The following is an 18,980-nucleotide window of genomic DNA, read 5'->3' on the forward strand; positions in this document are numbered from 1 at the left end:
GCAGCTTTATTCACCTGTTCAGAAGAGAATTTGAGTAATTCTGAACATTGCCAGAAACAGTTGGTACCCATCTGTTCCAGACTTGAGTATCTGTAGGTCTGGGTAATCTGGGGTGAGCTCAATCTACTACCCTTGACTTCAGGCAACTGAAGTGAGCACTGCTGTCAAGTACTCCAACCCTTGCCTCTGTGCTGTGTTAACCTGTGTGCCACTTCAGAAGAGAAACTTCAGCAACACAAAAGATAATAAAGAAAAGGACTACAGTACCTCCTAGGAGACGAATCAGATGCTTCTGAACCAGGACCTGCGGGGATGTTGTTCTCTGAGCAGCTGCAAACTGCACTAATGCTTTAAGGCCACTGTGCTAGAGCGCAAGAAAAAATGGTTGAATGGGAAAAAAGGCTAAATATAAGTGATATAGAGCTGTAAAAACATACCTACTTCTACATACACATAAAAGACATTTATAAATTAATAGGAACAACCATATATAAGCATATTATTCTTTCATAGCTCTTTATGCTATGAATCCAAACATTGAGATATCCCTCAAGAGAGAATGATCTTCATGTTTGCAGTTTCAACGCTAACAGATCAAATATACATGCAACATATAGATGCATATATATTATAAATAACTTTTTTGTTTAAAATATATTGCACATCTTACTCATCCATACCTGTCTATTTTGTAGAGATCCAAATAAAGGCTTGCCCTCTGTTTCCAAGAGGTTTTCTTAAAATTAAACAGAAAAAATTAAGTTGTTTCTTTTCTACACACCTAATATTAATTTATTCTTAGTATATACACTCTTTTTCAAAGCTCAGCTTGTTAAAAGAGAATTCTCCTGAAAAAAAAAATCTGTCTTAAATGACAGTGATCATTTGCAAGACAAATTATTGTAGTAAGCTTTTTTAAAATTTTCAGTTTTCAGACCTTGCTAACTAAGGATTTAAAGGAAAGCTGCTTCACATAAATGATGATAAAATATTCATTCTATGGATTCTGATTTATTTTCAGTTACCCTTATGCAATGCTCAAAACCATCGAGCGACATTTACAGAGATGCTATGCAGCCATCTTACCCTCATATGTATCATAGAATCATAGAATGTTATGGGGCTGAAATGGACCCTAAAGATCATCTCATTCCCACTCCACTGCCATGGGCAGGGACACCTCACTAGACCAGGTCGCTTAAGGCCTCATCCAACCTGGCCTCCCACACTGCCAGGGTTGGGGCAGCCACAGCGTGCCTTGGCAACCTTGCAAAATTTGCACTACTGCATTTGATTGCAGTTTAACAGAAATACTTTGAAAACAAAACTCCCAAGTTGGAATATAGTTCATCTTTCCTCCCTGAGTGCATTGGTTCTGAAGAAATAATAATGAAAAAGATACCTACTTAGCAATTTCAGAATACAAGAGACTTTCTTCTACTAATCCCACAAAAATTCATTAAGAATATCGACAAAAACAAATAATGAAACAGGCAGTACTATTTCACAGCTATTGAATATTTAGCCTAGGAGATGCCTGCAGGTCAATGATCTTTGGCAGCCTGAAGATATTGATTGAACATGCACAATGTTACAATTAGTAACGTGGAACATGGTCACTAACTGCTGTCTCAAACACAATGTTGGCAGCCCATACCGTATTTCATGAGCTACTAAGAAAAACACCCTATTATTTATATTGGTTTATAGATAATAATTCTGTTATTACATATGCAATTATATATAATTTACTTCACTATGCTATTACATATGGCTCGTACTTATGTAGAACTATTATTTGTACAATCACATTGTGTAAAATTAAATAATCAAGCAACTGTAACATTTTCAATTCATGAGAAGGAATAAACTGAAATTATGCTTTACCTATACACTGGATGGTAAAAGCACACGTGCTCCAAGTCATCATAGGAATCCGGGAATCAGCTTCATTTGGAGCAACTTTGAGCCCAACTCTGTAAATGGTGGTGGCAAAGAGAATAAGCATCTCCTTGATACTGCTTGAGTATTTGGCTCTGCAAAACCAAGACAAGAAAACTTCAGTTTCAATTATTAAAAGTGTTAATTACTCACTGGTTAATCAATCACTAATGAAGTCTAAGTCCAAACCAGGAGAGTTATATATGAAAGAAATATTGAAAACGAAGGTCCTTTGCCTGGAAGAGATGAAACCAATCCCTAGTTTTCAGCAGTAAACAAGTACCTTGACAAAAAAGGCTTTATAAATTGGGAGATTAAGAGCTGCCCGGCCAGAAGATATTACTTCTGTGTATTACACTGTAATTCACATTAGAAAAATGCAAACACTTTGAAGGAAAACACAATGAAAATAAACATTGTAAGAAACTGTAATTTTTTTAAAGTTCTGAAGTGAAAATAATAGGGTGCTAAAAATGGAAGATATTTCAAGTGGGTTTTTTAAACATTTTTTTAGCATTTAGCTCTCTTCAAACTACATTCGGGTAGTTTATGTAAATGCAGTTTTAGTAAACAAGTGTTTATAGTTTTAATGGCCTGTGGGGTTTTTTTCCAAATCATAGACTGAACTTTTTAATGGAAATATATGACATTTTTATTAATACTCCATATCTTTATGGACAAAACAACTGTACCACAAAATCTGAGGTTTAGCCAGGTTCACACTTAAAGAACACGGTTTAAGACTGAACTACAGAATCTTTCCCAAGAAGATCAGTTATCAAGAAAAAAACTGATTCAACTTTCTGACAACAGAACACTTTTCTATTTTTTACAAATAAAGACGTGTGGGTACTTTCCATAACTATGATGTCAGTCTGAAGCAGCTGAATACTTACAGCATGATCTAAAAAGAACTAAGGGACAGCTGAGCTCACTTGAAAAGTATCTACCCATTCATTCTGTTTTAGTGAGCAAATGCTTTTGCCCACTGGAATTAAACATGCTTAATGTTACAGTTAGTAATGTGGAACATGACCAATAATTGCTGTCTCAAACTCAATCTTGGCATTGAATTTAATTTAGAATAGAATAGAAATAAAAACAAACAGCCCTAATCCTCAAAGTGATCCACATTCCATCATCGTGTCCAAAACCACCTGAAACCTATGTCCAAAACAGATGTGTAGGAGGAAAAATTAAGGCAAACAGACAAATAACTTGCCTAGAGGCACAGCAAGTGACCCCCATCACTGGAATTGTCGATTAGAAGACTCCAGACTCCTAGCTTTGTAGCAAGAACATAAGAAGTACCAGACTGGATTTGACCTAGCTCCTCACAGATTCAATATTCAGTGAATGTTGATGGAAAAGAATAAGTAAGCCCCCTAGTCTGACCAAACAAATCACATGTCTTTCCTACAATACAAATTCTGAAGTACACCTGGGATATTGAAGGGAAAATTAATATAGTGCAGGCAACACTTCCAGTAACACTTACGAGGACTGTACTCCAAAACTAAGGATGGAATGGAATTCCAAAGCCGAGTTCCCCATTCCCTTGCTGGTGAAAGGTGGAAGATTTTGTTTCTCTCCTTCCAGGAAAAAAAATAAATACATATGCATTAAAAAGAAAAAAAACTGTTACAGTTTTTACAGCAGTTTAAAAAAAAGAGTCATCTTCTTATTTGAAACTGATTTGAAAACAATTGCAAACACACCTCACCAGCCAGATTATATTCTATCATTCCTCCTTTAAGTAACATTTGCCTCTATTCTCCAAAACAGTAGATTCTTTGTGCTTTCTGTTTTCTAAATACTCATACCTACTTTCATTTTGTCCTTTATAGATTAGCTGTTCTCTTTTTTAATACCTCACAGTCCATACAAAAGTTTAATTAACCATGAGCATTAGTCTGTTGGCATTGTCTCCAAGTGCACATAATTTTTTTTCTACAGGAAAGATGGAAATAATTTTTAAAAAGCCAGAAAAATGGTGAGGGCACTTAAATCAAGACATCAACTCAGAAAGGGCAGTAACTTTTATCCTCAGCTTTATTTGATACTGTCTTGATTGAGAGCAAAACATTCTTTATTTGAAGTTTTCTGGTAGTACTAGTTAAAACATGTACTGACATATATCCCATAGAATAGCTTAAAAATTAAGGTAACAAACCTTTGGCATTTTTCACGCTGTAGCCTGATATCCTGACTGTGACAATCTCCAGCCACCTAGCTAGGGACAGGATTTGAGCTACTGCCTCTGCATCCTCACTGAAAACAAAAATAGGAAGCAGGTTTTATTGTAACACTCCAAGAACCACCTTAACTTAAAAAGCAGAGAACACAATTAGATCCAAACACATTAACTCAGTATTTACTCTGTTTTACTGGCTTTAGAAATTTTGAGCAAACAGTATAAAATGGAGTGTAAAGCTAAATACTAGGTCTAGGTACTTTCTCATTTGATTTCAGCTCCAAAGAATAGACAACCCAAAAATGTTTTATAAAAAACAAAAGACTTACTGCCAAAAGAAGTACATTGGCTAAACAATCAATAAGGAGATAAGCTGTATTTTATACATATGAGAAAGCTCAAACACAGTTTTCCTTCCAAAATTTTGAAAAGCTGACCAGTCCCAAAGTAATATTTCTTTTTTTTTTTAATCAGAGGTTAATCCAATCTGGTCTTTCACCTGTTTATTTTTTGAGCCTGCAATGGAACGATAGGAATCACAGTATTGCACAGAGATTTGCAAAGTGGACAAAGATACTCTCCATTCTCCAAGTCAAATATCTGTTCAACATGCAGACGTTGTCGGAAGTTCAGCTGCATTGCTTCAAAGTACCTACAACATTAAAAAGGAAATTACTAGAAAGCAGAATGGCTCAAATGCAACATCAACACAAAGGTTCAAAGTGTAATTATATAGCAAACACTCATGCAAGCCAACAAACAAGTCTTTTCCTTTGATTTCTAACTCTTCTACATGTTTGGATGTGAAAATAATAAAACCTTTGAGCACACAGATGAATTCATGCAAAAAGGCATGGTATATCACTGATGAGAAAATGATGGCAAATCTTCCTTGCTTATAATATCCTTATAAATTTCTTAAGATTTTGCAGACAAGCAGGCCTCACATTTGTCTATTCTTCCCTCTTATTCTCAATGTAATGAAACATAGTATCTAATGACATTCATACGCAACTCACTATAGCAAATTTGAAACAGGTATTGAACATGTGGTTATTTAATTTTAGGAAACACTACTGGTAACATTTCACAAATGACTAATCAGCTATTCATTGCAATTACTAAGCCTCATGACTAGACAGTGGAACTGTATCCTTCTTTTAACAAGAAGAGAGAATAATATATATTAGACTATCATACTTTGAACAATTTTAAACTGAAAAGGAAGCAAGAAACAACTATGATCTTTTTACAGGTTTCATTATCATTTTTGTCCCCTCAGTGGATACAGCAAGCTTTCAGATTTCATTAATGTCTAATCAGTATTTCTGGGAACAAAAAGATCAAACATTTAAATCATCTCTGGACACAAATTCTCTCCCTAATGTTCAGACTGAGTATGTAGGAACTTAGAGAGATGAAATTATCTGACTTCTACATCAAGGTAATAACTAGAATTTTTTTTTTCTTTACACCATACATATTAAATAAAATAAAATCCCATTCATGTGAGAAGAGAAAGTGTATGTGCAGGGGCATCTCCAGAAGTTTTAATGAATACAGACTATTTAGGGAATTAATTTGTTATAAACAGAAACCCATACATTTATTTTCCCCACATCCACACAATAATGTTTTTGCAAGCAACTCCTTTTCCTCATACATACAGCTATAAGGATATTCCACTCATTTCAACTTCTTCTGTTCTAGAGAATTTGCAGCACTTTTAGGCTGCCCATAGAAAGGTATGGCAGGCACAGTTTGGAGGAGTATAAGTTAGAATGTCTCTCATGTAATAAACAAAAGACTATACTCAAACCTTCTGTGCCATAACATATGTGAAGAGCCTGTTGCCCATTTTAATCCCATTAACCCACACAGCAAGTCATCTTTTCTTAAAAAGAGGAAGGGAACTGAGCTCCAATGTTGCACTACTTAGATCTACACAGATGTAGATGGATCGGCCAAGAGCAGATGTATTATACTCGAGAAACATACTTCATACATTTTAAGTGTGTGCACCTATTTATTCTGTACTGTTTTACTGTAAAAAACAGCATTATACACACATACAGAAAAGTGAAAGGTAAGCACTGGAAATTTAGTCAGATTCTTCTAAAGTAAAATGGCACAAGTACAAACAACAAACCTCAAGAGATTGTTTATAATATCTGTCATATGAAGAGTAGCTTGTAACTGCATGGCCCAACTCTATCTGTTGATAATACTTCAGTGGATTATTTATATTATTATTTCACAGTGCTTATATAGTTTAGACTTGCCAGACCTATGTGGAGTGAAAAGTAAGACAATTGTATCCTACAAGTTAGGAATCTTGCTCTTTTAATGTTCAAGTTGCATTCAAATCCAAAACACTTGGGTCTAAATTGTGGGTCCCCCAAACAACAGAAATCCAATAAAGTCTATAGAAACTGCATCAATTTTTCACTCGTACTTTTCATTAGGAGTTTCTTCACCAATATGGGAGGGGTCACAAACAAATACTGGTAGATTTAACCAGCCATATTCCTCATATTCTAGTCTAGATGCTAGAACCTCCTCAAAACACTCACTGGAATAGATCAGCTTCACCCATTAAGTATTGACCTGGTGACAGACTCAGAGTATTGTTGCTAAATGTAAACCTACTCAATATGGTTTCTTATTCTTGACCAGTTTTACTCCATTGTTTATATTTGCATGAATTAGTAAGTCCTTAGAGATTCTTCTCTGGGTCACAGAAGGCCCTAAAACTTTTGATGATGATGATCTTCATGAAGTCAAAACATCTCTTGGTCCATATTTCATTTTTAGATGAGTGCAAATAGTTTTGATCCCTTAATTAAATATCTACTTACTGTACTTCGTTTTCAGTGTACTCTTAAGATGATTTGGAAAACAAATTAATTAAGAATCATTAAAAGGCAGCAAAGACACATTCTTACTTCTGCCAGCAGGCTGCATGCATTACATGACCACAGCTCCCTGTGTGGGTCCCACAAGGTAAGTCAGGGTGCATGAAGAGAGGATCTAGTGTATCTAAAAACACACAGCAGAAAAATTATTGAATGAACAGTAACGTAACTTCTCACCAGTATGAACAGAAAAGAGTAACAATTTACACAGAACATGAACTTCAGATCTTATTTTCCTACAGTTGGCACAATCCCATTAAAGCTCCACCTGGCTAACTTTCCCAGACCAAACATGCAGCAGAGCAATAACAAGGAGCACCCATTTAAACTACTGAAGGTTTTCCATATAAAGAAAAAGATACCAAAATTCAAACTGGTTAAAAAGAAAAAAGGGTGCTTCTGTATTGGAATGGATCTGTGGTTGGATTCACTGTCACTGAAGCTTTTAATGTTTTTCTTACTTTATTTTTAAATGAAAATGAAACTACTAAGGACATGCAGGACGAATAATTTCTCCAACTAATCCTGTAAATTTTCAAACCACTGACACAAAAACCACTGCTGAATAACAAAAATCAAGTCGGTCTTTTACTAATCTTGCTCAACTCTAAACAACAGAAACATTATGAGAATGCACTGATGTTTTTGTGTTGTACGTGCACCCAAAGTGGGATCCCACTTCCACTACAAAGATATCTAAATAATACCAAACAACAGCAGTCCTCCATGCCTCATCTGGGGGACTGTTCAGGATTTTGAACAAATACACCTGAATCTGACAAAATGAACAACAAAAAAAGAACCTAAATTGCACTGAAAATAATTCTGTTTGATAGCAGCCGAAGCAGCCCTAAGTCAAATGGAGACTGAAATAAGGAAGTGAACCTTGGCATAACACCGAATTGCCACTATCTGCACTTCTGCTGGGGGAAAAAACATTTTTCCATTTACTTAGATCTTGAAAGAAAAATGTTCTTACAGGCCTCTTTGTAACTGATGAGCAGCAGAGGACCATGCAGTAGGGTATAAGTACTATAAACAATGCCCAGGAATGGCTTTAGAAAAAGGAACGCCATTCCCTTCTTTTTTTCAATTATTTCAATAGCCCAACATGTCACTACAGAAAGTTTACAATTGTAGCTGACTACAAGAGCACAGGACTTAGTCTGTACTTCAGGGTATCACAGAAAAAAGAAATGTAATTAGTATACGACCTAGATAAAAATTCTATACAACTGGCTCAAAAATACCATTACCAGTAGTTTGCCAATAAAAAGAAAAATGGATCAAGCAGGATTCTGTAGGAGTTTGTCCTAGGCCTAGGACAATTCAGTACTTGTTAATGATCCAGAGGAGAAAACATGAAACATCTTATTGGTGACACAACTTGGAAAAGGTTTGTAAGCATGATAAAAAATAGGGCAATACCATGGGGATATATGAAAAAATTATGATCTTTCCTCTGGTAACAATCAAGGGTTTACTTCTAAACTAAAGAAGGAATAATGAACTGCCCAAACATAATTTAAAGCTGTTTTCTACATAGTAGTGTCAACAAAAACATAGCACATAGCATCCATTTTGCTCTATGAGCTGACTACAAACCACAAAAAAACATGCCCACATCTGAAAATAAGAAGGAATATAAACTAGAAGTTGCGACAGCATCTATCTTGAAATATTACTAACTTCCTTTTTCAAAAAGAGAACAAAGATGTCAGTGAGTATTTAAGTCCTCCGTTATCCTTGTATTTATTTTCTTCTTTTCCTTAAACAACAAGACCAAAGTTTCCATCGTGTTTAGTCAACTGCTACTTACAAAAGAAATTCTTCTGGGCTTTGTGCTGTTCCCTGCTAGCAATATGTTATTACACAAATGTAACTCTTGTGATGGTTAAACTTTCTTGTATTCAGTTTTTTGTTCACTCATCAGATAATATCATATGATCCTTGCTTAGATTTTTTTTTTTTAATATTTTTGTTTTTATTACTTCCTGGACATATAAGGGGAAAAAACCCAAACCAAAACAAATGCTCTAACCCTTTTCAGGTTGGCATATTGGCTTCTGATAATGTTCATTTATTTCCTCCATACTGGGAAAATTTGCAGCTGTACTTGAAGAAACAGGACTTTTGAACAGTCTTGGCTTTTCTCCAAAGCAACTACATGTTTTATCAAGTCTTGTGAGATCAAAGCATTTTTTGATTTCCCCCACAACAAACCTAAATATTCATATACTTCTCACTTAAGTTTTAAAACATGGATTTTAAAGCAATTTAAAACATGGATTTTAAAGCAATTTAAAAGTTTGCACCCTTTTTTCTTAAGTACAGTAAGCCAACCAAACAAGAGTTTAGTTGGCCCGAAGATTTTGAGCTCCAGGTACAGAACTGCTTATAGTTTAAGAGAAGAAAAATCACATACCTCCTGAGAGTTCAAGAATCCTGCTCCTATTCTGAGTTAAGGCAGTTGACTTCTGCACACACGCAGATAACACCATGGCAGCACTTTCCAACTTTACTTCCTGCTCCTCCTGACAAAGAATACAGGTCAAAACTTCTTTTTCAGTAACAGACAGACCTCGTTTGGGACCCACAGCAATTCTGGAGTAATCAATTGCTGAAGAGACACTGGAAGACCAGAAGGGACACAGATATAAAATAATGAGCTGGATTTTCTAAACGAACTGAATTCTTCTAGATATCTAACAAGGTCATTCACTACAAGTAGGTCTGGGGTTTTTTACCTTTCTTCCTCCATAATAGCATCATCTTTCCCCTGGGCCTCCAATGTGTTTTCATACAGGAGCTTGTGGGTTTCAATGAAATTCCTCTGCAAGGCAGACATCTGGGCCATTATCTTCTGACGGTGCAACCTCGCTGCTTCCGCCTTTCTCTTCCGCTCAGCTTTCTCTTTATCCTGAGTGCTCTGTGTCTTGCAGTAAGAGAATAAAGAAATCACAAGTCACTAAGAACAACAAAAAATGAGAAGACTCTTTCCCCATTATGGGTATTCTAACCACTGACATCAAATTCCTTAACTGATGACACTTTAATGAGGAAAATAAGTTAATTGCTATCTGAAATAAAAAAAAATAAACTCAAATCTTTACATGTTGACTAGGTTCATTAACTAAGACTGGACTTTTGTGGTCAACAAAAGGTGACTAGTACAATCCCTGGGCCAAAAGATCAATAATACCTGAGTCATTTCAATTAAGTACTTGTCTGTTCTTAAGAAATGTTAGTGAGGTGAACATCAAAGCTTTCTCCAGAGTTCTGTTATTCTCCCCATAAGTGAAATCCTACTGAGTATTCAGTATCTCTCTCACAGAAATTGAAGGAAATTTTATCTTGAACTGCCTATCCATGAAACAACAAACGTGACAGCATTTTATGCATTTGTGTATTGTATTTTCATTACTCTTTATGGTACGCTGGAAAACTGTTGTTCTTCCAGTATGTACTCCTGTATCATATTTTCAAAAACCATAAACAAAAGATTTCTATGCTTTAGAAATGCAGAATTCAAACAATACAGGTAGACTAATAAAACATATAGAACCTAACTCTTCCCATCCAATTACTTAAGGGAAAAATACAACATTATACACAAAGTACCATCACTTTTCCAGGAAATCAAACAACAAATTGCTCCACAAGTAGAACTGTAAGAGATTAATTTCTTACTGACTTCTGTATTTTGTTTGATACCTTACCAAATCTCATATGACAGCTACCTCAAAAAAGAAACACAGCATATGCTGTGTGTTAAGTTTAGAACTAGGCATGCAATGACCAGCTAAGAGATTGCTTGGCAGCAAGCAGTGGCCAAACAAAATGTGCAAGAGCAAACTGGTCTGTCTTCACTTAATGGCTAAGGGTAATTAGATTCTTCTTTTCTGTTTGAATGCCAATTGAAAACACAACCACTCCATGGGACTAAAATCACCTTTGAAATCTCCATTTCATTGTGTCATTTGACCACTAGATTCAGAGGTTATTTTGAGGGAAAGGCAAAGAGACTGACAGTGAGAATACTTAAGGCTGATGTCTTTATACAATCAGGGCAAAGGACATTAACCTCTTGACAGATAATGTAAATTACAAGACACCATTTAAAGTGGATTTGTATTTCTAATTATTGTACAATAACAGTATAATAGAAAAAGTGGTCAAATCACAAAGACAAGAAATGGAAAGATGAGCACAAATTACTTCCTTCAGCCCCCTCAACTGCTTCACTTAACTCAGAAGTACAGCCAAACTCACATTAGCAGCTAGTAATTCCATTAAACATGTTTAGTGCAAATTTCACTTACTAAAAACATTATTCTTGGAAACTAAATCCTAGTTGTATTCAACATATCAGAAATCAGTTTGAAAAATCATCGTTTTAGGCAACAATAAATTCAGACATGTTATTGAAAATAGCTGTTGAAAACATTATATACAAGGCTTCCACTGAAACTTTATTTTTATCATTACCTCATCACCTTTTGTTGCTTCTGAGCCTGATGTAGTTCCTACTGTTGACAAACTAGATTTTTCTCTCAATCTCTTCACCATGTCAAACATCTAAAAACAGAGGCTTAGATGTTAAAAATAAAACACAACTTGGCTCTTATAACAACATTACCAATGTTACAATATATAAGCATTGGAACAGGCTGCCCAGAGAATTTGTGGATGCTGGAAGTGTTCAAGTCCAGGCTGGATAAGGCTGTAGGCAATCTGGTCTATTGGAAGGTGTCCCTGCCCATGGCAGGGGCTTGGAGCTAGATCATTTTTAAGGTCCCTTCCAACTCAGTCCATTCTATGATAGACAGGATTAAAACTCTTGGTATTTTGTTTCACATTATTTTCAGATTTTCAAATGGATTAAACCACTCAATATTCCTAAATAACAGAAACACCCAAGACTGGATGTGCACTCCCAGAACACCGCTTTACTCATTATTTGATGTTATTTTGTAACAGATAGATGAGGAATACGCATAAAAATATCATTACTGGAATGAGTTACCCAAGCAAAAACTGATCCAATACTTGAAAGTGCAAGTAGCAAGTACAATGCTGTAACACATCAAACTTCTCAAGAAATGACTGCAGCTATAAACGGATTATATGTAAGATTTATATGTACGAATCATAACATCTATTATATTAGCTTTCTACACTACTGAAATCAGATCATACTTATCTCTCCTTTGTGTACCTGCAGTATCCAATTGACCGTGTCCTTCTGTGCCTCTAACTGGGGAACTCTCTTCAATTTCTCCAGAAGCATTAATACGTTCACAGCATTCAAGGCTGAGCTTCCCATTCCTTTACAAAGTGAAAAATAGGAAAGGGCCTTCAGGGAAAAAAAAACCTTAAAATTTTAATGTACTTACAGCCACGGACATGCCTTAAAATATCACTAATTATATAATGCACATACATGAACACAAACTGTGTAGTTACATTTCTGGTATAGTTTCATCCATTTCTTCCAGTTATAAACAGTATAATTTATCCGCTTGTAGATCAATTATTTCTGCTTTAGAAAATTTCTGCTTAATGTCTGCTTACAAAAGAATCACCCTTCCCTTCAGGGGAAAGCAGTAAAGCTCTTTAGAGCTTATCTATGTTTGCTAACAGCTTAGTGTGTAAATGTCTTTTTCTAATCACAAAAGCTAATGTAATTACAGAAATTATTTCCTTCCTCACAACTTGGTGAGAGTCCATAGCATTTTAGGCTCTTCTCTAACACAAGAATGCTTTAAAACGGAGACCATTCTCTTCAATGATATTCTTTTGCAGCACTTTTCATACGGAATTAATTTTACCTTTTTAGTAGGGAGACAAATACATTGCAAAAAGAACTTGCTTTCAATTAATTCTGTCTAATTAAGAGCTTCCTTACAAAAACACTGATTATTTTTGCAACCTTTTGGTGTAAATGGGGCTTTGGTTTTTCTAGTTATGCAAAACTAAAGCTAGCAAAGCATTCTCTAACATTGCAGTTATAATTACGACTTTTGCATTCCTATAATTGACATGAAGCTTCATAAATGGAAATACTTTCAGAGTGATGATACTTCTCCTTTCTCAACAATAAGAAAAAAAATTTAAAAATAAAGTGCATTGGGAGTGCTTTTCAAACACAACTTTTTTAAAAACTAGAAGGAACTTCAGTAGTTTTATGTATTTATTCTTGTAGAAGGTATTTGAAAGATACATAGATATGATGTTTAGGGACATGGCTCAGTGGTGCACTTGGCACTACTGACTTAACATTTGGACTTAATGATCTTAGAGATCTTTTCTAATACGAACAATTCAATGATTCTATGATTTTACTTCACATTTCTTATCTCCGTTGCATCTCACAAGTGACAGTTATGTTTATCTTGATAATGGAATTTTTAAATTTATTTTACACAGTGAAGTAGAAGATGAAAGATTATTTAGAAAATGAGGATTCCAACTCCCACACAGAAGTGTGGGAGAAGAAATGCTCAACAGATATTTGAAAAACAAAAGGGTACACACCACAACCACTAAGGTCAGTTTCTACTTTCACAAACACAGTAAAAGATTAACTTGCAGGTAAATCGGTAATTGTACAGTTCAAGAGAACCAACAATGGACACAGTTCATTAAATCCACTGCAATTTTTCAAAGAGCTGTTAGTTTCCATTTCAGTGCTGTTCTTGTGAAGGAAAAGACATTTTTCAGTTATGTAACACTAATACTACTTTCCGTTTCTTTCCCAGGAAGAGAACCACATATCTCCTTCAACCTACCTGGCAACTGGGAACAGAGGAAGCTAGTCCAAACCCAGTTTCTTAATTATTAAAAAAAATTTAAAATTATCAGATTTTAATTATATAGCATAAAATAAAACCTTTCTGACTAAAGCACTGAATCATTTCTTCTAGCTTATTTGAGTCCTTACAAAATAAAGTTAGCCTAGTTTACATTGTGCTTTAAAGAAAATTAAACATACGTGTTGCTTTGTGATAAAAATCAAAGGTTACTTCTTCCTCAGGAGTCCTCTGTAACTGCTGCTTCTCTTCTAGTAACCCTAAAGAAAGGAGATGAAGCACCTGAAAAAAGTCAGAAAAATAGCAAGTCTTATTCAACGTTTAAGATACGGAAAGTTGGCATATAAAATAAGGATGCTTAATACAGTTCTATATTATATATAGATTATATGAATGATGAAACACATGAAAATGTGAGGTCATATATGGAAGGTGAAATAAAAGCACAACATAAATTTACAGCATATTAGTAGCACTAAAATTCATCAACTTGCACATGCTGTGTATTAGTAATATGTGAAATCTTGCCCTTTTGCTGATATAAAACCTGTACTTGGCTAATTCCAGAATCCAAAGATTAGCAGGATTGGCAAGGCAATTAAACAATCTATACAATTTAACAAAACTGATTAATCCAACTGCCTGTAATTTCAGGTCCTAATTCTATAAATATTAAAATAACAACCCTGCTAAAACAAACAAAGACCTCCAAAGAACATTTCAACAATGTATTTAAAGACCAAAGTCACTGCAGTAAAATTAAACATTTTAATACTTACAAAAATTCTATTATGTCATGACTGAGGCCCCAAAGACATTTATGTATTTGGAGACTCTGCAGCTCAAAAAATGAAGGAATTCCAATTATCAAAGAGTTACTTAATTGTGAAGTTTCAAGAAAAAGATGAGATAAGAAGAACTACGTATTGAAACAGCTCCAGTAATGAGGCAACAGAGAGTCAAGTAAAATAGAAAACTCTAATACTACTGGGTATCATGCTTCTATTTTACAGCAGAGATAGATAATAATAAAAATATTTTCTTCATCACTGAGATTTATAAAAACAAGCTTGGAGACAAAACTATTCTTAGTTAACTTTCACATATTTTTGGTCTTATGGTAAGCACTCAGTACAGGAATGACCATCAGAAGATGACCAAGGCCAACCATACCATTTGGATCATTGCCTCAGTCCACAAGTGTGTTTCCAGTTCCACTGCCCGCTGCAGAAGGGTCCGCAGGATGTGCATCATAACATCACAGTTCAGAATCCTCACCACATTGCTGAATGCAGGACTGAAGTCTGGAGGAGGAGGTGGTGGCAATGCTAGGAAACAGATGTGTAAACATATCAATGAACTGACATCCCACCCAGAAGTAGAGAGCACAAACATATTAATTTCAGTAAAAGAAAAACTGGACCTTTAAACAAAACCATCATTAAACACAACTGTGTGCCTAAGTCAACTTTCATATTTGGCAAAACTAAGTACTTTTAGTAGGTTTTTATATAAAACACATGCAAGCTAAGTTAAACAATCAATCACAAGTATTAGTGGTATCTGTAAATGCAAGTTTTTAACACTCTGAACTGACTTATTTATGTCTCACTATTAAACACAGACTTTGTGCTTTGCATCAGATAGAAGATTTTCATGCAGCAAAACAGAAGTGAGGAGCGGAGCTTCCAGACTGTAGTGTCCCACACTACAGTGTCACATGTCTAGAGCTCTAAATTTTTTCTGCTACTGGCATTCCAGTCATTTCTAGTTATGTACATTTGCTGACTTGATACTGGAACTCTGATGTGAAATCTTGGCATCTACTAACAGCACCTCATTTAACACCACAGCCTTTCCCTGCCAGGAACTACTGACTTTAGTGTTCTTTAGGTACCTGAATGCCTATTTTCAGATTGCCTTTTTCAGAGAACCTCTGTGAATACAGTGCTTCTGAAACCATCATTTGACAATTCAGGCTGAAAGAAGTTAGTGACAAAGACAACACAGCCACATAAAAGAATATGCAGGAAGTACCTGCAACAGTAAATGTAGCCTCACGGGAACATACATCAGTGTCAACAAATAGCTTGGTATTTTGGAACTATACTGTCTAATTACATGAGTCTCTCACAATTACATCTAAATAACTGCATTTCTAAAACTTTCTACAAAATTAATTCCCCTGATCACATTTTAAGCTGCCAGAGTAAAAGGGGAAGGGGCAAAGTTGAATTTATTAAATTGTTCATTGTACTTATTTGTTCAGCTTACCAAGTCTTCCTCAAATAAACTAAATTAAATGCTTGTGACCTGAATGGGTAAAAGTAAACTCAAAAGGGAAATAATATTTGTGTTACAACAGAAACATGGGGGTTCATTGTTTTATGTAATCATAGCTTATAAAAAATTATTTCTAAAACTTAAGTCTCATTCTTTTATTACAGACTGGATATGAGCATTAGTTCCAGTAGCAACCTGCTCTATACGCCACAATTATGTCTCAATATTGTGCTAAAGAAACTGCTCACAAAAAAACACTAAAACTTTTGCCTCTCAGTTACCCCACCATAAAATCTCTGAGTTCATGGGTTTGTCAATAGCTACTGTGTAACGTTTATTTCCCTACATGTAAATTAAACTAAAAATTCCACAATTCCTGTCCCTGACAAAGAAAAAAGACAAAAGCAATGTCAGGTGGTAATTAATGACAACTACTACAAATCCAAACGAAACTACAAATCAAAACAAATTTAATGCGAACTCAACTATCCACTATGAAGTCACAAGACATCTCCCAAAGCTCAGTATAAATACACAACTACATATACTACCAAATTAGCACATTTGTTGAATCATCAATTTTAGAATTTTACCTTCATCCCTGTTTTCTTGTTTTCTTCTTTTCTTTTGTGTATGTTCAGCCTACAGAAAAAGGAGTGTTGTTGTATCAGCACCTCTACAGAAGTACACAATAATGAGATTAATGAAATAATGAGAAATCCTACACTAGAAACATGTCAAGATACATAGTAAATGTCTGGTTGTGTACTAGAATTTTGTCTGAAACATGTTTAACAACATTACATTTTGCTTTTAGATTTGTAATAGAGATAAATAATTGGACATATTTGCTTCCTCAGTAAGAGTTACAAAAACAAAGTTTGGAATTTCCCAGTGCAAAGATAATTCTTACCACATTTTGTTCTCAGCATAGAGCTAAAAGAGTAAATACTCAAGGTGTCACAAAGGAAACACTAATGCAAAGCATACCACATAAATTTGTATTGAAAATCTTAACTTCATGGAACTTTTCGTGTTGAAGGTAGTTGCATATAGTCTTTACTGAATCAATTTCTTTACATTGTATTAATTGAGCAAAATTCTTTAAACATTGGTAAGTATGCACTATTTTTTTAACACCCTTAAGAGCAAATCTTACACTGCTTACCTTGCTATGCTGGGTCTTAGTGTAGTGATAAAAGAACATATTGAATTCCTTCAAACATTCATCTTTCAGTTCATAAACTCCATGGCCAGAGACGCCCGGTTTCCTTACAGAGAAATATTTCACGACATACAAATTAATAATGTACGTTCAGCACATCTTTGAACACAAACAAACACAATTTGCTTTCTAAACAAGCAGGAATTGTAATGGTTACTCACTAACTTATAAAAGCAGAGTGAGAACTGTTACGAGTTTTAAATTTTCAAGACAGGATTTACAGGAGTAAACAATTCAGTGGCAAAATATTTCTAGTCTAAACCACCTAAAGCACACTGTACAGCCTGTGAAAATTCTTTTTTAACTTGATGGCTTAGAATTTCAGACATTGGAAGTTATTCCATAAACTTCAATCCTTTCTTTAACCGAAGTATAAAAACAAGTAATACTTGCTGCTTTCCAGCCAGTGATATTTTTTGAATTTTTCATATAATTCTCAAAGTAAGATTCCTAGGTACACCTACAGTTCTTAATTAAACATGAACAAGCAAGCCACGTGAAATTTAAGATAAGGTATACTAAAATAACTAAAATAAGACATTTTTCTCACAAAAACAGCAGACATTTGAACTGTTTTTTTTCAACTACAATTTATTGTTCTATATTTGCATGCACACATATATATTTATATATAAAATTAATTCCCAGAAAAAAAGGGAAAGCTCCAGAAAAATAGCAACTAAGTAACACAACAGTTACTAGATAGTGGTTGTCAAATGTACAGTAACTTCTTAACTTTCCTAACCATCTTTGAAAATAAATGAACTTTCGAAGATTCTCCCACCAGGACTTGAGATAACTAAACTCCTAAGACTCCTCAAACTGAATTTGAGGAAAGAGGGTGGCAAAGGGAGAGAAAGAGCAGCAGTGTAAGATATTCTGCACACTGTTCTTTCCTATGCATATTTGCAAATATATTTACTTCAAGAGAGCAAAATATTAGCTGAACAGAGATTATAGTTCAGCTTGTCTAACCCAAACATAATCTAAGAAATTTTATTTCACATCCGAGCTACTTATAAAACAACATTAAGAACTTACTTGAATGTAGCCACTTTATCAATTACATTCTCCAAGCCAGTTTCATTGTTCTCCTGGTAAAAAATTTAGTTTGGGAAAAACATATAATGATTCAAACATCTTCAGTATTATGCTATGTGTAACAAAAATAGACAAACAAATTTAGGTAATTCCCTAATTCATGAACTATTATCTTTTGTCTGCTATTAATCAGAAAGCAGATATTCATAACTGGCAAGTTCCAAGGAAGTATCAAAGATACATAATACTTATACTTAATAATGTAGAACTTCATTAATAAGAGAGCTGATCTCTAGAAACAGGCCAATGCTTACTCAATCTTAACGAAGGGAAAAAAAAGAGGTTGAGATATTTTAAAACTGTGAATGTGGATATTATGATAATATTTCAGGCTATTTCATTTACAACAAAAATTTAGGGGTTTTTGCAATCATTGCTGGCCCTGAACACTTGCATAGACTATAAAATCTAATCCACATCCCTCACCTTTGCTTCAATCTTCAACATCTTGCAATGGAATGGTAAGGAAATCTTTGTTTTTGAACAGACATGTACAACACATGACTTCA

At 34.7% G+C, this 18,980-nt stretch overlaps 1 protein-coding gene across 2 annotated transcripts in view; it reads right to left on the minus strand.

The window, feature by feature from the left end:
* Positions 1-18,980, minus strand: part of UBR1 (ubiquitin protein ligase E3 component n-recognin 1) — a 60,259-nt gene that overhangs the window by 12,425 nt on the left and 28,854 nt on the right. For both annotated transcript variants that reach the window (XM_066188129.1, XM_066188128.1), the window contains exons 22-37: positions 18,412-18,464; positions 17,314-17,416; positions 16,739-16,787; positions 15,036-15,190; positions 14,045-14,144; positions 12,269-12,378; positions 11,539-11,628; positions 9,798-9,985; positions 9,476-9,681; positions 7,081-7,174; positions 4,635-4,787; positions 4,115-4,212; positions 3,440-3,533; positions 1,888-2,036; positions 681-736; positions 268-364 (exon numbers count right to left, since the gene is read on the minus strand). In XM_066188129.1, the coding sequence (XP_066044226.1) occupies positions 268-364; positions 681-736; positions 1,888-2,036; positions 3,440-3,533; positions 4,115-4,212; positions 4,635-4,787; positions 7,081-7,174; positions 9,476-9,681; positions 9,798-9,985; positions 11,539-11,628; positions 12,269-12,378; positions 14,045-14,144; positions 15,036-15,190; positions 16,739-16,787; positions 17,314-17,416; positions 18,412-18,464 (1,795 nt within the window). The remainder of the gene's footprint in view (positions 1-267; positions 365-680; positions 737-1,887; positions 2,037-3,439; positions 3,534-4,114; positions 4,213-4,634; positions 4,788-7,080; positions 7,175-9,475; positions 9,682-9,797; positions 9,986-11,538; positions 11,629-12,268; positions 12,379-14,044; positions 14,145-15,035; positions 15,191-16,738; positions 16,788-17,313; positions 17,417-18,411; positions 18,465-18,980) is intronic.

The sequence above is a fragment of the Chamaea fasciata genome, unplaced genomic scaffold (assembly GCF_029207755.1).
Source record: "Chamaea fasciata isolate MVZ Bird 193981 ecotype frontalis unplaced genomic scaffold, bChaFas1.0.hap1 SCAF_7, whole genome shotgun sequence".
Lineage (NCBI taxonomy): Eukaryota > Metazoa > Chordata > Aves > Passeriformes > Sylviidae > Chamaea > Chamaea fasciata.